The sequence below is a fragment of the Leucopleurus acutus genome (genome assembly GCF_964270905.1).
Source record: "Leucopleurus acutus genome assembly, chromosome: 14".
In the NCBI taxonomy this organism is placed as follows: Eukaryota; Metazoa; Chordata; class Mammalia; order Artiodactyla; family Delphinidae; genus Leucopleurus; species Leucopleurus acutus.
Window position 1 is genome coordinate 5,079,095 of NC_139156.1, and position 20,885 is coordinate 5,099,979.

The window sequence follows — 20,885 nt, forward strand, 5'->3', positions numbered from 1 at the left end:
AAAAAAAAAAAAAATGGCTGGTAACTGGGATGAGTTAAGAATCCCGAGGAAGGCACAGAATGAGCTTAGAAGCCACTTTAGTGGCAGATTTTAAAAACTTCTTAACTGAAGAAGCCCCCCCCCGCTTTTTTTTTTTTGCGGTATGCAGGCCTGTCACTGTTGTCGCCTCTCCCGTTGCAGAGCACAGGCTCCGGACGCGCAGGCTCAGCGGCCATGGCTCACGGGCCCAGCCACTCTGTGGCATGTGGGATCTTCCAAGACCGGGGCACGAACCCGCGTCCCCTGCATCGGCAGGCGGACTCTCAACCACTGCGCCACCAGGGAAGCCCCCCCTTTTTTATTAATAGTTACTATTTATCTGAATCACATGAACTACAGTGATGAGACCTATTACTGGCTGATTAAAATGATGGCAGGTTTCCTTTTAGTAGAAGTCAACAGATTAAATAATTTTGTTTGAGCCAGTTAATGGAGATGCCACCAAAATGAGTGATATTGGTCTTGCCATGGGATTAATATTTTGGTGACAACAGAAAAACGCAAACTGTCAAAGGAAAGCATTAGCTCTAACATAGCCAGAAATTCCCCCAAATCAGCGTCCCAGCCTGGGTTCTCTCTGGCAAGGACTGTGAAAATACTTGTGCTTTTCAGTCCTAACTTTCAGCAGAGCATCTACAAAAGGGCGATTGATTTTTATTCTTGGTAGGATTTCTACTTAGAAGCGCCAGCGGGAGGGCCCTGCATAAAACCTTCAGATACGCAATCTGTAACAAATTTCTGGTACCACAAACATCATGTGTTAAAAAATGTGTTTACAACGCTGCAAGAAGGTGCACACAAAAAGGAAAACACCAGAAAATTTGCATTTTTTTTTTTTTACCTTGCCTTTGTCGAAGTAGTGGATGATTTCCTGGTAGAGCCGCTCTTTCAGCTGTCCCTGTGTTGTCGCCTGGTACCCGTCCCGCTGGGTGAGGTGGGCCGCGCACGCGTCCTCCGACCACTGAGGCAAGAGCAAAGCGTAAGCGGTGCCAGGTGAGGGCACGGCCAGGGCTGCCGTCCCCACCGTCAGGTCAGAATGCACACAGTAAGCCCTGAATTCAGTGAGGGCGCTCGGGCCATGATTCCGGGGCTCGCTGGAGCTGCTGCCCGCAGGCTGCCGGGTCTGGAATTGAGGGCAGAACCTCTGTGCAGAGGCCTCAGGACGAGTGAAAGAAAGAAGGCGGCAAAGCTCGGTCTACATTCACACAGAAGAGAAACCCGGCAGGTTCTGGACAGCACAGAACTGTCAGCTTGCCCATGATGCCTCGGAACCTTCCAGAAGAATGAGGAACCGGGTGATCTGTGGCTGCCTCAAGTGGGGCATCCCTGGGCGGCGGCCTCAGTCCTGTGCTGCTCAACATTTTAATCAACAGCAGAAGGCACATGGATTCCACTTACAGGTCGTAAAGAAAGCTGCTTACAGACAGGGAGGCGTCTTGGGATCTTCAGCTCTAGGCACGTTGCCTGTCGCAAAGGCAGGGCTCGGCCAGCGTTTGTGGACGTGACAGTGGACTTACGGGATGAAGGAAGGATGCATCGAAGTGAAGGCAAGCTCATTTGACACCTAAACTCCTAAACTTATGCTCAAGAAATCAACGGCACTAAATATAGGGTTTAACAAACTTCAATATTTGGTGGGGACCTACTATGTGCAAGGCACCAGGTCAAAGATGAGTCAGAAGATGCCTGCCCCAGAGAGAGTGCTATTACAAATTAGAGCACAGTGGTATATAATAACTCTGCAGAAAAGATTTCATGGGCAATTTAAGGGCGGGAGGCAGGACAAGGGTTCTGCAGAGGCTCCTCGGAGGAAAGAATCAGGATGGGCTCACTCGTCAGTTGGACTCAGGAGGTGGGTCTTGACCCTGTTTTAAGACAGGACAGTGAGGATGCTACCAAGAAAGCAGCGGACTTGCAGGCTGCCTGGACCACAGCGGGGTGGGGTGGGGGGGTCCCCCACTGGACTCAGGGCTGGCCAGGCCACATCTGGAGCAATGGGACCAGCTGTGGTGCCACATTTTAGGGGGCAAGACAAATGGACAGGAACCACTGGGGCAGAGGGCAAAGGCCCCGAGGGACAGGCCTGCAAAAGTGCAAGGCTCCCTAAGAGGCGGGCTCTCACAGCACACACCCCCTCCCACCTTCCCGAAGCCAGAGGGGTTTGGAGCACTCCGTGCTGGACCGCAGGGCTCCAAAGAACAGGGTGAAAGGGCTATGGGGCCAGATGGGCTCTCCGGCACCTGGAGTGTCAAGTAAGAGTGAGAAACCTTTACGCTGCTGCAAATTCTTTCACCTTCAAAGGAGAAGTGCGTAGCCCAACCATAACTGGGAGTTACAAACTCAATTAATTGTGGCATTTTCACCACATGGCCAGATTTCTACTTTTACGAAGGGTAAAAGTAAAATTTTACATGATTCTGAAACGTAACTACAATAAGATAAATAAGAATAAGAAAGTTTGGATGCCAAATAACTTCCTTGGAGTTTAAAATCACCTAAAAAAATACTGAATGGAGAAGCAAAACTCCTTTACACCTTCCACCTAAACAATGAGATGAGATGACTTGGTTGCTAGGCGAAAGGCTGATGTTTTTATTGCCCTTGTTTTTTTTTGACAAAATAGCCTTAACCAAAAAAAGAAGACCCTATTTGAGGATTTTTACTCAATGAACAAGAATATATCAATCATGGTGAAGAATTTTCATAAAGATACAAGTAACGTTCTTTAGTATGCTGATTAACCAGCATGAATTCACATTTTCTGCAATATCAAAACATATTTAGGACTAACTGCAAAATGTAATGATGTAAAAGATATGGAGAGCAATTATTTGGCATCTAACTGGAAAATTCAAAACCCCAGTGGAAATGATAATGCAATTGGGCCGACTGATTTGGGTTGTGAAACATCCTTGCACCATTTGTGATAACCCCGTCTGTGCTCAGTAAGTGCAATGATTAAACAAATGATGCTTCATACCCATATATCTATTTTACATTCACACGCCCGTAGAAAAGTTTACGTACTGTGAGAGAGAGTAAGGGTGACCAAGCAGCTTGTCAAGCCCATTTTAATTTCCCTGGTGTAAAAGATGTATCTTCGCAGTTTCAAAATCACCTTGTTACTAAAATTTGGGTTTCTAACAAATGAAAGCCATTAGAATTCAAAGTGGGAGGGCTGGTGTGAGATGCCCCAACTGATAACTCTATCTTCATAAATGACAGTCCTTAGGAGAGCTTTATATGGTGCAAAGCCAAAAGGGTACCATGGATGACTACGGATGAGGCATTCAGATTGAAACGAGTCTCACTGTGTTTTCTTTATAAAGGACTCTTGTTTTCAGGCAAAGGTCAATCTCCACACTCCAGTGTCCCTAAAGCAGCTTATGAGTATGCATATCACACAAGCTACTGGAGAGTTCAGGACTGGGCCAAGGGCTAGAAGATTCTTGCTGGGGATTCACTGCCTAACACGGGAAATTCCCTCCTCTATCCACCTACCTACCCATGTATCCATCCACCCACACATCCGTCCATCCATCCACACAACCATCTATCCACCCACACATCCATCCACCTACACATTCATCCACACATCCATCCATCCATCCATCCATCCACACATCCATCCATCCGTCCACCCACACATCCATCCATCCGTCCACCCACACATCCATCCATCCATCCATCCACACATCCATCCATCCACCCACACATCCATCTTGCCATCCATCAATACAAACAACCACCCAGTTATTTACTGTGGGTCCACTCTGTATGACTAACTGGGCTGAAAATGGACATGGGGAGAGCATGAATATATTATGGCAACACACACACACACACACACACACACACACACACACCCCAATGCCCAAAGCTATCTGAATAACAAAAGGACACTGAGAGCTGAAAGCTGTCATGCCAGACCTATGCTGAGGGGTAACATCCCCCAGGAGAATCAGGCAGGAAGTCCAACATGAACTGATGGACCAACAGGCGATCTCAATGCAACCGCTTAGAGCGCACGGAGAGAAAAGTCATGATCTGGTCCCTACACTCTTTGATAAAATAATGAGAGGCGGGCTCATCCTCTCTCTTAGCTATTGTACCACAGAAGTTCCTTCTTATTGAGGTCGCCCTCCGGCATTACTGGGTCCTGTTGGCAGGAATAAGGAATCACAGAATCTCTAACTCACTGCTGACAGACCAATCATGGGTGTTTAAGATGCTCAGTGATAACTTGCTCTGACATCTTGTCCAATTTGCATTCAGGAGAGCCAAATCTACACTCAAAGTACTTCTAACTATCTTTGTTTATGTCACTGCATTGAGTCAACGTCCATAAAATCTTAAGTTCTAGGTTTACTGAAATTTGTCACGGAAAAATCAAATGTTAAATGATCTTATAATTTATAACGACAGGATCATGAAAGTATATGGTAAGTTTTTCTACCTTCAGAAGCTTCGCGTGGAGAAGCAAGGTATAGGCTGCTTCAGTGTAGTTATCACATTCCTTGTGCAGGTCACAGAGCTTGTACAAATACCTGAGACGATAAAACACAGGTACTTTCTTAAAGCCTCACCAAATAATTTGTGTTGAGAATTGCAAGAGCTAAATTCTACCTTCAGCAGTAAATCATCTCTATACTTTCTTTTTACAATCTTCACAATGAATAATGCCTTGGAAGCTTCTGGTACACGAAGCACTAAGAAAAACCAACCAGAGTAATACACAGTAGATATAGTTTTTAAATTTAAGTCCTCTCTTTTCAGGACAAAACTGAAGGTGGCACAAGGAGGTGGAATTATACTTCAAGGTCTCTCATTCTTTCTCATCTTTTCCAGAGTTTTCTTTCTTGCAATTGAAATGAGAGTACACAATGTTTGATTGTGATTTCTTACATTTCTATTGAGTCCAAATATACACACACACAAAATCCATAATAATACAAATCCATAAGAATAAAGAGCTCCAATGATCACAGCGAACGTGATCAAAAGAATTCCTCTGCCATAAAGAAATAAAAGTTGCTTTTCTAATATAAAGCAACCTACATTTCTTTTTGTATACACTTTTTTTTTAACATCTTTATTGCAGTATAATTGCTTTACAATGGTGTGTTAGTTTCTGCTTTATGACGAAGTGAATCAGCTATACATATACATATATCCCCATATCTCTTCCCTCTTGCATCTCTCTCCCTCCCACCACAGCCTACATTTTGGATAAAAGAAACTGATTGTTTTCCTCAAGGTTTATCATATTCACATGGTACTGTTTTTAAAGGACAAAGTTAAAAAGTCTTAGAAATCAAAAGTTAGAAAATCATGTTTTTGTTTACTCTTTATACAAATAAATACACTAGAGACTTAACAAAAAAAGAAAGAAAATAATGCTTAATGTAATTAAGATTCATCATTAAACTATAATGCCACGTGGATTATATAATTATTCTGGTCTCGTAAGTGGTAATCTTGCTAAAATTTGACACTGGCCCCTAAGAGTGACCAAGAAGAAGAGGGTACCAATCATAGCCCACCACCCTAGAGAAAAAGGCAAGTGAAGGAGAAAAATCCAGAAGAAAGTATGAAACTTGAGAATTTGGTACCCAGGTAAGAAGAGACTGAAAATTTATACTATTGCCTTATTTCTGATAAAGTTAAGACTGGACTTCTCATTTGATCACATGGCTTACGGCGAAACAATAAAATTTGTGGCAGCGCCTTTGATCTAAAGGGCCATAAGGGGCAGTCAAAAGGAATAAAAACCCTGTGAAATAATAATTTTCTTCTGAGCTGGCTAAGGATGCCCCCCACCCCGTATCTCCACGTCGGCACGGACAAACTGCACCAGGCCTGAAGATACTTCTGGGAGCTCCACCAAATTCAAACTCGAGCCTTCACGATTTCCTACAAGATCAACCCCTGTGGCTATAAAACACTCTTTAGCACGGACTTGACAAACAGCAATCATTAAACAGGTCGAGGGTGCAGACGGGCCAGACGTTCACATACCTTATATACATTTCTTCTCTTTCAATCTCTTTGTAGAAATTCTGAAAAATCAAACCACAACGCTGTTTTAAGAAACCTGTTCTATAAAAGGTGTCACATACACATTAAAAATCCACAGTTCTTCAACGTGTGTCAAACACAGCCAGATGGACCCAGATCTTTGGATATGAACCATAAATTCACATAAAATGCAAAAACACCTTACACTGTTCTTCATTTTTTTTTTTTTGGCTGGCGGGGGGTGATTCTAATGAATAAATTTCCTATACTTTAAACAGTGTAGCGTGTATGTGTTAATCCCAAACTCCTATTTTATCCCTGCGCCCCCCTTCCCCTTTGGTAACCATAAGTTTGTTTTCTAAATCTGTGAGTCTATTTCTGTTTTGTAAAAAAGTTCATCTGTATCATTTTTTTAGATTTCACATATAAACGATATCATATATCTTTCTCCATCTGACTTACTTAGTATGATAATAACTAGGTCCACCCATGTTGCTGCAAATGGCATTATTTCATTCTTTTTTATGGCTGAGTAATATTCCATTGTGTATATATATATCACATCTAAATAGATAACCAACAAGAACCTACTGTATAACACAGGGAACTATACTCAATATCTTGTCATAAGCTATAATGGAAAAGAATCTATATATTCAGATATATATAGACCTGAATCACTTTGCTGTATACCTGAAACTAACACAACATTGTAAATCAACTCTATTTCAGTAAAACAAAAAGGAAACAAAAAACATGCTTGGCAACAAATTTTTAAAAATTAAAAAATAAAATAAACGCCGTGATGGCTTAAATCTACTTCTGTCATTTGAAAGTCACCTGTTTTCAGTTAAAACAAAGGATTACCGAAAGATATGATCTCTTCACCATTCCTAACCATTGTAATCTCATTAGAAGCCAAAAAAAAAATTTTGGAATAAGCATCGTCAACATGATTTAAAGCATGCTGGGTCTAGCCTCACTTACCAAGAGCCACAAGAAGGCAACGTGGCATGTAGACCTGATGTCCAACACAGTAGCCACGAGCCACATGTATTCAAATAGAAAGTCAATTTAATTCAAATTGAATGAAGTTAAAAATCCACTTCCTCAGTTGCACTTGCCACACACTTCTGAGTGCTCAATATCCGTATGGAGCCAGTGCTACTGTCTTGAATAGTGTAGATACAGAACATCTCCATTATCAAGAAATTTCTATCGAAAAGCGCTGATCTAGACAGACCTTCCAAAACACAGTGAGAAAACTGTTTGCTGCTTAAAAAACACCTCGTGTACAGCATTGATAGAGGAAGGTTACTTAGCAGATTATCAACAATAGGCTAATTCTACATATTGTAAAGTATTTTCAGGATGGGCATAAATATTTCTATTACAATTACATTTCTTAACGTGAAATCTCTATAAACACTCTAAAACCTTTTATCGTTCACGAGGCACCAGAAAGGTGCAGAACAGTCACCTAACAAGGCCTAAAGTATGGAAACACCATTGCCGCTTTCAATGAGAAATTTAGCACCTGCGCACCATGTCAGAACTCTAGAATGGGGGCCTGAGATAACTAGTGAATAGCACCATCACAAAGGCATGCCATTATCCAAGAAGATGAAACAGCCTGTTTCATTTCATTAGCCAAAGAAAGACACTGCTTCCACAATTGATCTCTCCGAAAAGAAATCATAAACAAATGCAGAGAGTAAGCGGGGGCGCGTTTAGAAAGACACGCCGAGATTTTCACATTCTGCAGCACCTGAGATTTGCATGTCCTCTGGTTCGTGTGCTGTGTCTGGGTAATGAGTATATTTTCAGCTGACGGCTCGGAGCGATGTAACAAAGGGAACCTACATCAAAGGCAGAGGATGAGCCCTTCACTTCCAACTCACCAGTATTTACACGCTACGATTTCACACCACCCTCTTCTGCACTCCTATTTTTAATCCTTTCCTAAGCTTTTGATCATTCTCTTCTACAATTTCACAACGGGGATATCATGCGACTTTCCTCCCTCTCTCCGAGATACGGAAGTGTCTTCTATTCCCTGCCTGCTCTGCGTTCTATTCCCTGCCTAGGACTTCAAAGCCTCCCTAGAACTGAAGGACGTTCATCTCAAATCCCAATTTCTTTATAAAACTTTTTCTTTCTTTATGTAAAAGTTCACACTGCTCGGTGCCCCACTTCTGGGCTCTGCGGGCATCCTCCCACCCCCCGTGGTCCTCTCCGCACCAGGGCTGACACCTGTCCAAGCAACCCTATTGGGACTAGGTCTCCAATTCCAGTCCAGTGCTATGCGTTGATCTTTCAGAGCGCAAGCATTTTCACTGTATTTCAATTTTGTACTCCTTCATAACTAAGACACATCCTAAGAGTTTTAGAATTCTAGTTGGAACCACCTTAATTAGCCTGTAAAGGGGCCATGAAGGACCTAACTTATGTCTGTAAAACAATGATTCTACCATTCTTGGGTATGAATATGTTGATAATTGCATAGAAGAGCCAGGTGACACACAACAAATCATGAACCAGTAATTAAAGATTGCATGATTATGAGGTGACGATGAAATTCCACTTAATTACAAATAACGCATTTTGCCTAGCGGGAACCATGATCCAGTACACATGCAGACTTGCTTGCAGAGGTGCATCTAAAGGACTAGGCCGCTGGGCAGAATCACAGCCCCTGCCTCTCATTTTTTAATTTTAATTTGTTTTTTAAGTGATAGGAAGAGTAGGACATTAACGAGCCCACACAACTCAGAACGTTCCGCTAACTCTATTTAAAAAAAAAAAATAGCACTGGTTTTAAAGGAAATTTTGCAATGAGCTTACATTTATTTATTGATGAATAAATCTTACGTTCTTTATTTTTTAACCTTAGGATTTCAAGGGGATTTCTGCTTAGTGATCAGTTGAGTACATTTTGTATGTTTCTAGATGTATGTTTATACATCCATACTCATCTAGAGATGGACAGACATATTCACTTCTATGAAACTCTATTTGTTTCACAAGAAAAGTACCAGGAGAAAAGGTGAAAATGGACCCGGAAGTTAGAAATATATTGATATGATGAAATGTTCTTGGCAGTGAATATTAAGAGACAGAACATCTATCTATCTGTAAAAATCCATTTTTGTTCTCTGTAATCCATAGATCTCTATTTTTTAAATGAAAGAACTGTGACAGTCTGGGATCCATCTTATCCTCCCCAGGAAACAGTTAAGAATAGAACACTTGACTCTTCCCAGAATGATTCAGGATGTTTCAAGCTGAAGGAAGTGAATGATGTCCGATAATCTCAGGATGAGAGAGGAACACACCATAACGTCAGGAACTACGATCTCAGGTGTCCTCACAGGACCTTATTTTTCTGACCCTGATTCTGATTCTGATTCTGAGTCTGATTCTGATAAAAGGCCCCATTCAGAGCCTGTCACCATTTCTCCACTAGGTTTTGCATCCTGGTGAGCATGAAAGATCCTGCTTGAAACAAACGGTAGTCAAGCATCAAAGGTGGAAACCTAATCGACATGATAATAATTCTTCCTTCTGGACACAAACGGGCCCTTTGGGTCCCCTTAAAGCTCAGAGGTGGCACTAGAAAAGCATGTCCGTGGTAGGGAATGTTTTTGAAAAGGTTTCTGTTTCTCTCCTGCAGAAAGACACCGATTTCTATTTCGTGTTAACCACACTGGTAATTCCTACGGACAGAGGCAAGAATGCAGGAAGACAACAGAGCAAGAGCCAGGCTCGTTCCTGAGCAAAGGATCGAGGCCCTTACCTGAGGCAGAGCTCGCTGCCGCCCTAGCACAGTCAGGCTACAGGTGGATGGAGAGGCAAACATAGCCAGTGGGCCAGATCTCAGGGATGGACGCCAGTAACTCCTACAGTGGCCCCCGACCCTTGCACATGCAAACATATTTAGATGTTTCAAGCTCACTGATTCTTTCCTCAGCCATGTCCAGTCTACTGATAAGTCCAAAGGCATTCTTCATTCTGCAAGTGTCTAGCATTTTCTCTTTGATACGTTCTTAGAATTCCCATCTTTCAGCTTACATTACCTGTTCTTCCATAATGTCTACTGTTTCTATTAGTGCCCTTAGCTTATTTATCATGGTCATTTTAAGTGCCCAGTATGATCATTCTAAAACCTCTAAAGCCATGTCCAAGTCCAGCTGTGATGTCCTGTCTCTTCAAACTGTGTCTTTTTTTTCCTTTAAGACACCTTGTTATTTTATGTTGAAAGTGGCCACGATGTACTGGGTAAAAGGAGTCCAGTACCAGCTCCAGTGCTAGTTTCTGCTCTGGGAGGCTGTGATTCTCCGTATCACAGTTTTGGGAGCAGGCGTTTTCCCTGTGGATCGAAGAAGACTTGTTGATTTTCAGTTTGCCAGCTTTTTTCTTGTGGTGAGGATAGGAGTAACGACTTCCAAGCCCCTTTTACATACTGGACCAGAAACCAGAAGTGCCCCATGTTTAGATTTTCAAGGAAAAAAAAAAAACAAATAAAACCTGCTCTGGAAGTTTCAGCGGCCGGCTCGTCGTGGCAAACCTCAGATTCGGTGTTGACAATGAAGTAGATGGAAGGTGAAAAATACTCCTTTTTGTTTATCTTTTTAATCCAAACATCTCTGGTGATTTTCAACAATGAATGATGTGGCCTGCTCCTCCTGGCACAAAAGTCCACTCCCATAAGCTCAAACCACCTACAAGTCCGTACAAATGGGGGAAGTCAGGGCAGGGCAACCACCCACTATCCAACAACCAGGTGGTGGGGAGGACACCCCAGAGAAGGAAAGAGAAGAAACCAGGCACAGTGTTTCCTTGCATTCCTGCGTTGGGACAGGTGGGGGAAATTGAGGAAAACACTACCAGGGCCGGGAGTCTGCTTATCTAGCTTCTAGGAAGCAGCAGGGAAGGAAGATGCAGAGAGATGCAGAGAGCTCTGGAGCCAGATGTTGTGGTCACGTGGTTCCTGAGAGCCACAAGGCCAACCAGCCATGCCCGGCAGCTGAGCTTGTCGTAAAGCTTCCTAGAAGTTCATCGCCCTGAAGCATTCCTGACGTACCACAACTACGTCAAAAACCGATGTCCACAGAGCCCGACCATGTCAGTGACAGCAGCTGTGCAAGACACCAGTGGATGGCAGTGGTCAAGTTCACCCAAGCCATCACGTGGCCACGCATGAGTTTCTTATGGCTGCCATAACAAATTACCACAATCTCAGGGACTTAAAACAATAGCTCTGCGTTCTCTTTCGGTTTTGGAGGCCTGAGTCTGAAACCCAGGGGTCAGCAGGGCCACACGCCCTCTGAAGGGACTAGGGGAGCTTCCTTCCTGCCCCTTCCAGCATCCAGCGGCTCCAGGCGTTCCTTGGCTTGTGGCCACGTCACTCCCATCTCTGCCCCTCTCTTCACGTGGTCTTCTGCTCTGGGTCTCTGTCTTCTCCTTTTCTGCCTCTTATAAAAATACTTGTCAGGGGCTTCCCTGGTGGCGCAGTTGTTGAGAGTCCGCCTGCCGATGCAGGGGACACGGGTTCGTGCCCCGGTCCGGGAAGATCCCACATGCCACGGAGCGGCTGGGCCCGTGAGCCATGGTCGCTGAGCCTGCGCGTCCGGAGCCTGTGCTCCGCAACAGGAGGGGCCACAACAGTGAGAGGCCCGTGTACCGCAAAAAAAAAAAAAGAAAAAAAATACTTGTCATCAGATTTAGGGCCCACCTGGGTAATCCAGGACGGTCTCATCTCAAGATCTTTGACTTAATCACATCTGCGAGGAGCCTATTTTTCCAAACAAGGTCACGTTCACAGGTTCTGAGGATGAGGATGTGTGACCTTTCAGAGACCACCATTTGACCCACTACGGGACATGTTTACAGTCTCCTAGTAATGAAACATTTAGGATCTGTAATCAGTGAGGGTGCTCCCCTGCTTACAAAATAAGATGGCTCATCATTCTGAACCAGGGGAAGAACAGTGTGAAAACACCCAGAAGGAAGATGATTTTGCTGACGTGCTTAAAGCAGATATGCAAACAGTTCTTCCTTCCTCCTTCCCTCCCACAGCCAAGGAAACAGGCTGTGTCCTGCTCTGCAGAGCTCCATGGCCACAGCTTTCACAAGGCTTTGAACTTCTGGTTCAATCTCCGGCTTCCTGGGAAGACCGGCTATTTAACTTCTCACTCACCAGCACATTGACAGTGCAGCTCATGCGATTTTCCTTGTTCTCATCATGCATGATGGTCCTGTAATCCAGGAGTCTTTCCATCAGGTGCACGACGAGCTTTACGAAAGTTTCTCCCGTCTTGGCAAGGTACTTGTGCTTCCTGCAGTGCTCTAAGAGACTGAAAAGTAATCACACACACCTTGTTAATCACACTCAGCAAAAGAAACTTGACTTAGGTGCAATTTAAAATATTTTCCATTATTAACACTTTTTAATTATTTCTGGGCTACAGAGTTCATTGTCGTCTAATTACAGTCTCTCTGTCTCTATTCTGACATAAATCCCACTGTTAATCAACACTTACATTTTATCAAATAACACTTTGTACTGCTCATCGCCTCTACCTCCTTCCACTTCATGATCCAGCTTGGTGATGATCTCATTTTCAAACTATAATTAAACAGAGAAAGCGTAAATGATCAGCAGGGTGGATATTTCATTTCGTGACTTGAGCGTCAATCATACATAAATCGCCGACAGATCATCATCGGAGAGTTGCCCTACACCTTTGAAGCCTGATCTCATTTAAGAGTTGTCCTTCCTGAACTCCTGGGGGTTTCTGATGAGCCCCTGTCACAGAGGGAATCTTTCCTTTCCTTCCCTGGTTAATGAAGCCTCGATGCATATTCTGATCACAGGAGAAAGAGCCAGAGAAAGACAGACAAGGAAACTGTAGGGAAGAAAAATCAAGGAGCAACATGAAAACACATCCCAAGCGGCATCTTTATGAACAAGTAACGGTTAAAATAGCTCCTTGGTTCTCGGAAAAGAACAGATGCTGTGTCACTTGCCCACAGAGTTCTCTGCAATCTGAAAACAGGGAAAGGGCCACTTCCCTGCCACTCCTTGTTGGATCCCAGCGAAACATCTCACCCTGGGTGAGAAAGAGAATAAAAAGCAAGAGGGGCAATGCCTTTCAGACAGACCAGCAGGCACCTCAAAAAGGTCCGTCCCAGGCCTTTCCTCGAATTCCCCAAAGCTTCTGATGAGATTTCCGGAATATCATGGTGGGAAAGGATCCTCACAACTGATGGTCCCTCTGTCTCATGCTTTCAGGAAAACTCTAATTCTGGAGAAGAGAGACTCTCTAAAATGTTTTCACAGAGGTCATGGACCCCATGGCCGATCAGGCTGGAAATAACTACCGCAATAATGATGGACATGCATCCCCAAACTCGCTGCCCAGTCCCCCATCCCTGGCGGAATTCAGAGCTGGGACTCTGGCCAGGTGAGTGCCCCTGTTGCAAAGGGGTCCTGCAGTTACTCATGGATGTGGGCCTGGTAGGAAGAAGGGGCTGCAAGAGCTTTAGTTCCCTAGAGATGGAGGGACCCACACTGAACTGAAAGAAGATGGGCAAAGGAGGAATTGAAGGAAACAACAGCTGAATTCAGGGTTCACAAAGCAAGCAGACCATGGCATGTATGCAAGGGTCTCTGGGATCCCTTTTTTTAAAAGATTTTATCGATGCATAGTTGATTTACAATGTTGTGTTAATTTCTGCTGTACAGCAAAGTGACTCAGTCATACATATATATATATATATATTCTTTTTCATATTCTTTTCCATGATGGTTTATCACAGGATATTGAATATAGTTCCCCGTACTATACAGTAGGACCTTTTCGTTTATCCATTCTCTATATAATAGTTTGCATCTGCTAATCCCACACTCCCAATCCTTCCCTCCCCCACCCCTCTCAAGTCTGTTCTCTATGTCTATGAGTCTGTTTCTGTTTCATAGATAGGTTCATTTGTGTCATATTTTAGATTCCACATACAAGTGATATTAGATGGTATTTGTCTTTCTCTTTCTGACTTATTTCACTTTGTATGATCACCTCTAGTGGGATCCCTGTGAAATACATGCTCAGACGTTGCTTCCCCAGGCAACTATTACTCGGATCCCTTAAGGATTTAAGCTGCGTGAGAGAAAGAATTTTCCTCTCTCTTGGTCACTGCTGTATTCCCAACCCCTAGGACAGCACCTGAGATGGATGCTCTAATGGGATGAATGTGCTATGTGCACTTAAATATATTGGATAGAGTTGGTGTTAAACTGAAGCTGGGGAGGACTGAATAGGGCCCCAAAGGAGTGGGCCAGTAGGTTGCTAAGACACAACCTGTTCTCTTGGCCACACAAGCCAAGTGGTGAACACATTCATCGAAGTGCTTGTAACAGGTCCACCAGGCACCGTCTACTGCACTGGGGACCCAGGGCACAGCTGCTGCAGTGTCAGCTGGTTGTGGACCCTGGGAAGCAGAAGGCAAGGGGGCTGGTGAGACCCAAGGAGGGGCCTCAGAGCGTGACCTTGATTGGGGCACGCTGCCTGAAGCCACAATTTCATCACGCTACAGATGAAACAGAGGCTTAAAGCAGGACTGGAGAGAAGTATTGATTCTTGCTTGACATCAAGGACTCAGCAACATCACAAAAACTAGGACTTCAGTGAATCCCTGCAATTCTCTGCTCCGTTGCCTCCTCCCCCAAATAAACACCCTCTTTGATTCTGTTGGGCTTAAGTTCAGGGATTTTAGGAACAGAGAAAAAATCATAGTTCTACTGAAGAAGAAAGCATGAGTTGCTTTCTTTTCGTTCACCTGAGGTCTCATGATAAGGACTTTTACTATATAATAACAACCTTTGGACACTAACCCGCTATTACTCTGTTCCTTACAGAAAAAAATTCTGCAAAAGGCGGTTCTTCTTGGAAACTAGCACAAGAGAGATGGCTTGCCACTAGACCAAACGTTGGCAGCCCCATCTTCCATGATGGGAATGCCAAATATTAAGTGGTGAGTGCTGATTCTTCAGAAGAAATAATCGAGAGACAAAATAAGACTAAATTTAATTAAAACATATGATTCCATTCCACACACGTTTAAGGAGCATACAACAAAGAAGGCTTAGAGAATGAAGGAAACAACATACCTTATCCTAACACTGGCAAGCACACACTGGCGTTTCAAACTGCTCATCTCTAGTTAATCAGACGGTATTTGCATTGGGAGGCTCTACTTTCTGGAAATGGCATGTTTTCTCTGCTTCCACACAAACCTCACTGTCACAAACAAGGGCAATAAAGGAAGCTCCAGCTCCTTAAAGTATACGCTGCTTATCAAATTTTGACTGATGAATTTAACGTTTTCTAAAAAGAGTGGATGAATGATAAGTAAATCAGAAGAACACAGCTGATTCTAATTTTACTAACCTCTAGTCTAAACTCTGTAATTTGCACGAACACCTGGCAACTCTACTCCGTTTATCAGCAAGGATTCAATTCCACAGATCTGCAGCCAGCCTCGAATTCTAGGGCCTTCGTTAATTTTTACAGAATACACTAGAATCAGTTTGCTCCTGTGCTGTGAACTGTTATCATAATCAGGATTAAATGATCCTGTCCAAATAAATTGGAGAAAGTAACTCTGCTGAGAGAGGAGAGCTGGTTTTATAAAAATTATGCTTATTATCTTACTTGTAAATGCGTGCTGTCTGGTAATTTGCAAAAGGATTCTCTATGGTTAGGATAAAATTAGCAAGGGTTTACTGTGTTGCTCAAAAGGTAGCAGAGGCTCACTCATGTGATAAGCAAAATCATTATCTTTTCCTCTCTTTTCTGAAACACTAATATTGCTTCGAAAAGATCCACAGGGTGTCCAACTTAAAATATTGAGCAGAGCGTCTCTAAGCATCTGATACCAGCAGCCCTCTGAGAATATGAAACACAGGAGGCCACGTAGATAGGGCTTTTCAGAAGTTTGCTATTAAGTTGAACACAGTGGAGGATGTCTGGGTCAGGGGTGGAGGGAGCCATGCTCTCAGGGGTAATGTACTAACATCATCGTTAATTCAATTAACTTAGAACCATTGCTTTCACCACTCAGTGCCACTGCGAACCATGGGTTATTGGCTCCAATTTAGGAGATCATGGGGTGAAGGGTCTCAGCAGTGGATAATCCAAAAGCCAGTTCCCCTTGGTTTGGAATGCATCATTTCTGTTGGGGCTTAGATTTACCATTCTTGCTATAATGCATTTTTTAAGTGTATAAAAACCAGGCTTGCATTCTCCAGGCATCCAGGGACACATTTACAGAAGAGATCTGGGGTTATGTCAGAGCAAGGGAGGCCCAGGATGGAAAGGTTTGCACAAATAACTCACCACGTGGGTAAAGCGCTTAGAGGTTACCAAGAGCTGGGAGAAAGCTGAGCTCTAGGACCGCGGTCAGCTTCGTGCATTAGCGAAAGGGTTTCTTTCGAAACCCTTTATTAATAACCCTAAATAATAACCTAAATAACCCTAAATTATTCGCAAATAATCCTGGGTGCAGGAATGCTTTTTACTGCGCTTTGCATTACTGTGTCTTTTAGAAATTGAAGGTTTGTGCGTTGAGCAAGTCTACTGGTGCCCTTTTTCAAACAGCCTTTGCTCACTTTGTGTCTCTATGTCATATTTTGGTAATTCCTGCAATATTTCAAACCCTCCAGCAGCCTTTACAGCTAGCTGAAGGCTCAGATGATGGTTAGCATTTTTCAGCAATAAAGTAGTTTTTAATTTTTAGCAATGAAGTATTTTTAATTAAAGTATTGCTTTTTTAGACATAATACTATTGCACACTTAAGAGACTACAGCATAGCGTAAACAACTTTTATATGCACTGGGAAACCAAAAACTTCATGTGATTCGCTTTATTGAGATTTCCCTTTATTGCAGCGGTCTGGAAACAAACCTACAATATCTCCTGGGTCTGCCTGTATGGGTGCACTTTGCCCTACTCTCTGTTTTTTAAGAAAAGCTTCTCACAAGGTTCTGGAGGTAGGACCATGGTTTTAGACCACCCCGTAGTATTAGAGAGATTGGGAAATTAGATGCTCTTTGGTTCTGCACCCCCCGTTGGAATTGTCCAATCCAACAGCACTGCAGAACCATGCCCTTCTCTTTAGCATCACTGGAGGGGCTGCGGGGGAGAAAGGCAATGAACTGTGTCTGTGTGGATCACATGGCCAAGAAGAGGGCACTGGCCTGGCAGAGAGCAGCCTGGTTCTCTGACACCTGTGGGGCTCCGGGCTCACATGCTGACACCCGAAATGTAACTGATCCCCCCAAATCTATCACTCAGCCTTTAATCCTTGTGCTCAGACACACTAGTATTTTGATGTATATTGCATTCCTCTTGCTTAACCACTCTGTAAACTTAATTACACACTTAATTAATCTCTGGCACTCCATATCCCATATTCTAAAATCCCCACATCCTTCTACGTCTAACAAGCGGGCAGCTCAGTGACCTTGAAGCTTTTGTGAAATACTCAGGAGCCTAGAGGTCCCAAGCCCTAGACCTGCAGCAGCCTGGCAGGGGAACTGGCTGCTACACCTGGCAACACCCTGTGCCCCACTGCTATACAACCCAGACCGAGGATTGACTTTAGGGCTGTATTCACTGACAGTGGACTCCAGGAACAAGTCTGCACAGTAAGTCCTGTTGGTTAGAGATTATGGGAGTCTAGGCATCTCTTTGCTGGAGAGCTTTTCTAATAGGATTCAATGTCATCAGAACTCTGAGTCCAGGGTATTATTTTCCATGATCTCTTGGACCACTTTTGGGTCTGGGGTTCAGTGAAATAAAAGCCTAATTCTTGGGCCGTATTTCCCCTCTAATCATCCAAAATGACAGAATCAAGTATTATTTTTTAAATGAAAGCAAAAACAAACCAATCAACAAAATCCTAATGAACGGAAGAATAAACGAGATAAGATATGGGGATGTATGTATATGTACAGCTGATTCACTTTGTTATAAAGCAGAAACTAACACACCATTGTAAAGCAATTATACTCCAACAAAGATGTTTATAAAAAAGAATAAACAAGATAAAATCACCACCAAACTTATTCACATTCATGTTACCGTTCAAAATATACTGGCTTTGCCACCAAGTGGCGGAAGCTGTCAGCATCCACTTGGGTTATTCAATTATTTGCTTAAGGTTACCAGCCTGGGTAGTGGGAAGAGATTATTCAAACAGGAACTCGGGAACATGGCAGAACAAAGATTACTCACATTCTAATATTTTTACAACTAAATAGGAATTTCTGGAAGTTGTGGAGCATTTTGCTGACCCTCACGAAGATGACAGAAAATAGCTCCGTGACTGAAAATATTACTTTGCCGTGGAGCCTTTTCCATCCCATTTTCATGAATGGTCTAAGAGCCCAAATAGTCATTTGCTGCAATTCTCAGCTGTTAGTTCTATATTTTCCAAAGACATAACAAATGCATTGCTTTAAAAAGGTGCTAGGAGAGAATTTAAAGGGATGCTTTTCCTCTGAAGGAAAACCCAGAGAGGCTAAGACTCAGAATGGTACCCATCTGGGGGCAGGAATCTCGGTGAGATGGGGGAAGTGTTAGTTAAGGCCCATCTTGGGGCTCCACGTCCACTGGATGATGTAAGAGGCCCTAAGACAAGGATAACCCCAAACCTCTCCGTGCTAGCTGGGCAGATCCTGAAATCTTCACACATAAGGTCTCTCCTTTGGAAAAAAACAAAACAAAACAAAACAAAAAACCCCCCAAGATTTCCCAAGGTCCTCAGTTTCAGGCTAATCATGCTACTCTGGGATCTCTGGGATTGGGGTAGGGAAGGGTGGGGACGGGGGACAGTGGCTGACAGTGAACACACCTGCAGGGATGACCTGAAGATCGGACGCATGCCAAGAAAAGCGAGAAGAGTATGCATCCACTGGGACTAACGCACTGGAGGGAAGCAGTGGGAGAAGCATCTGAACAGCCCCACTCTGAAAGATACAGCAAGCTCTAAAAAAGCAAGGCTACGCCACATGTTCAAAACACTAAAGTTCTGTAAAAATGAAAAACCTTAATCTTCCCCTAACTCCATTAGGTTTGCACATCTGCTATGAAGGCAGAGCCAATTTAAGCCTTGTTCACGTGACTAATAAGGTTAGATAATTGAACTGGTGGCGGATTAAACAGCGGCCAGTCAGCTCCAGCCTAGGAGCTCCCTGGATGGAGGCGGGGAAGGCTGTGCCCTGCTGGTCTGGGCACGTGCAGCTACACACATTCCCCAACATCGCCGACGAGGAACAGAGGGCGTGCCTTGTGCTTCAGGAGAGCAGCCGCTGGAGGATGAGAGCTGAACCGAGACAGAAAGGAGTCAGAAAAGATACAGCAAGTCGAGAGACAAATGCTGTGGTCCAGGAGAGCCCTGGGATAGGGGGTGAGGGGAGCAGACGGACACTGGGGATGAGACAGAGGAAGAACCCACAAGTCATTGCAACCCACCATGGAGGCCAAGAGAGCAAGCCAAGGCCAGGCCAGTGGGACTGGACCCGTGAACCAGATGACAAGGAGCCAGGCAGAAATGGGGATGATGGGAAAGCAGCAGAGCTGGGAAGGATGACGTCACGTGGCATCCACGTGGCCTCCCGCGGGAGGCTGAGATAGGTCAGTAGAAAAATTGAGATGTCCCAACGAAAAGGAAAGTGATCATTTCGCAATTCACCAGAACACATTAATATGGCAGAGAGATTTTTTTCACAAGTTTTCGTTTTTCTGCCTTGCTTTTTACTTTCGAGGTGTCCGTCCACCTGTCTGTGAGGGTACAAGCGGATGACAACACAAGGAACGAACGGCCCAGGATTCTTCACCAAAAACTCGAGCAGCTGTTTACACTTAGCCCGAATGTGTTCTCTTTTTTTGTGGACCTTTGTCTTCATGTTTGTGTTTTTATTTACACATGTCCAAGTGAGGCATGTTTTAGGCTAAGGAAGTTGTGGTGGTGGGATTAAATGGGTGTAATTACTTCATGGTACGACTTAAACCATTTGGCTTTCTGGAAAGATGTCTCATGATGTTGGGACAGATTCTGAAGCCACTACTGGGCACACAGTGTTGAGAATGGAGGCAAAAATGCCGTGACTCTTGTCTACTTTGGGCCGTTTACTGATAAACCTGAGAACTCTGTGAACTGGAGAAAATGAAGCACGTGCGCAGAAGATGGTTATAAGACATTTTAAAACTATGGTGAAACAGGAGTGAGACAATGAATGGGAGGATGAGAACAATTCAGAAACCAAACTCTCAATTCCAACGGCCCTTACTTTGACCCAAAGACTCCTTGAAAGAATCACAAATGACATAATGTTTTAAAGGTTTTTGATCTTATATTCCCGGGCTAGTAACATTTATCTATATAAATACCTTTTTCTCCTTTACCTGATTCTTTAATTTAATAGCATCTTTCCATAAGGTCCTCCTTTGAGGCTTGATTCACACAAAATTCAGAACATCTGATGCATTTGCAGCCTAGGGAAGAGCATTTTAAATTACAGTTCCTAGTTCTGGTGAGTTGGCAGTGAGACGGGGCCATGATTTCGTGCCGGTGGCAGTAGGGATGGGTCACATCTTGTGGCAATAAGATCAGTTGGCAGTAATGGCAAAAGTCACACGAAATATTTTGAATCAGCAATTGCACTTTTGAGACTGTACAACAGGAAAACTTTCAAAAGAAGTTCAAGCTACATGCACGACTATGTTCACTGCATTGTTTATTCATAGTAGTGAATACAACCTAA

General features: G+C 43.6%; 1 protein-coding gene across 2 annotated transcripts in view; it reads right to left on the bottom strand.

Annotated features, from left to right (window-relative positions):
• Positions 1-20,885, bottom strand: part of DOCK1 (dedicator of cytokinesis 1) — a 528,830-nt gene that overhangs the window by 64,663 nt on the left and 443,282 nt on the right. For both annotated transcript variants that reach the window (XM_082855005.1, XM_082855004.1), the window contains exons 34-38: positions 12,600-12,685; positions 12,257-12,413; positions 6,058-6,098; positions 4,496-4,586; positions 881-1,000 (exon numbers count right to left, since the gene is read on the bottom strand). In XM_082855005.1, coding sequence (XP_082711131.1) covers positions 881-1,000; positions 4,496-4,586; positions 6,058-6,098; positions 12,257-12,413; positions 12,600-12,685 — 495 coding nt within the window. The remainder of the gene's footprint in view (positions 1-880; positions 1,001-4,495; positions 4,587-6,057; positions 6,099-12,256; positions 12,414-12,599; positions 12,686-20,885) is intronic.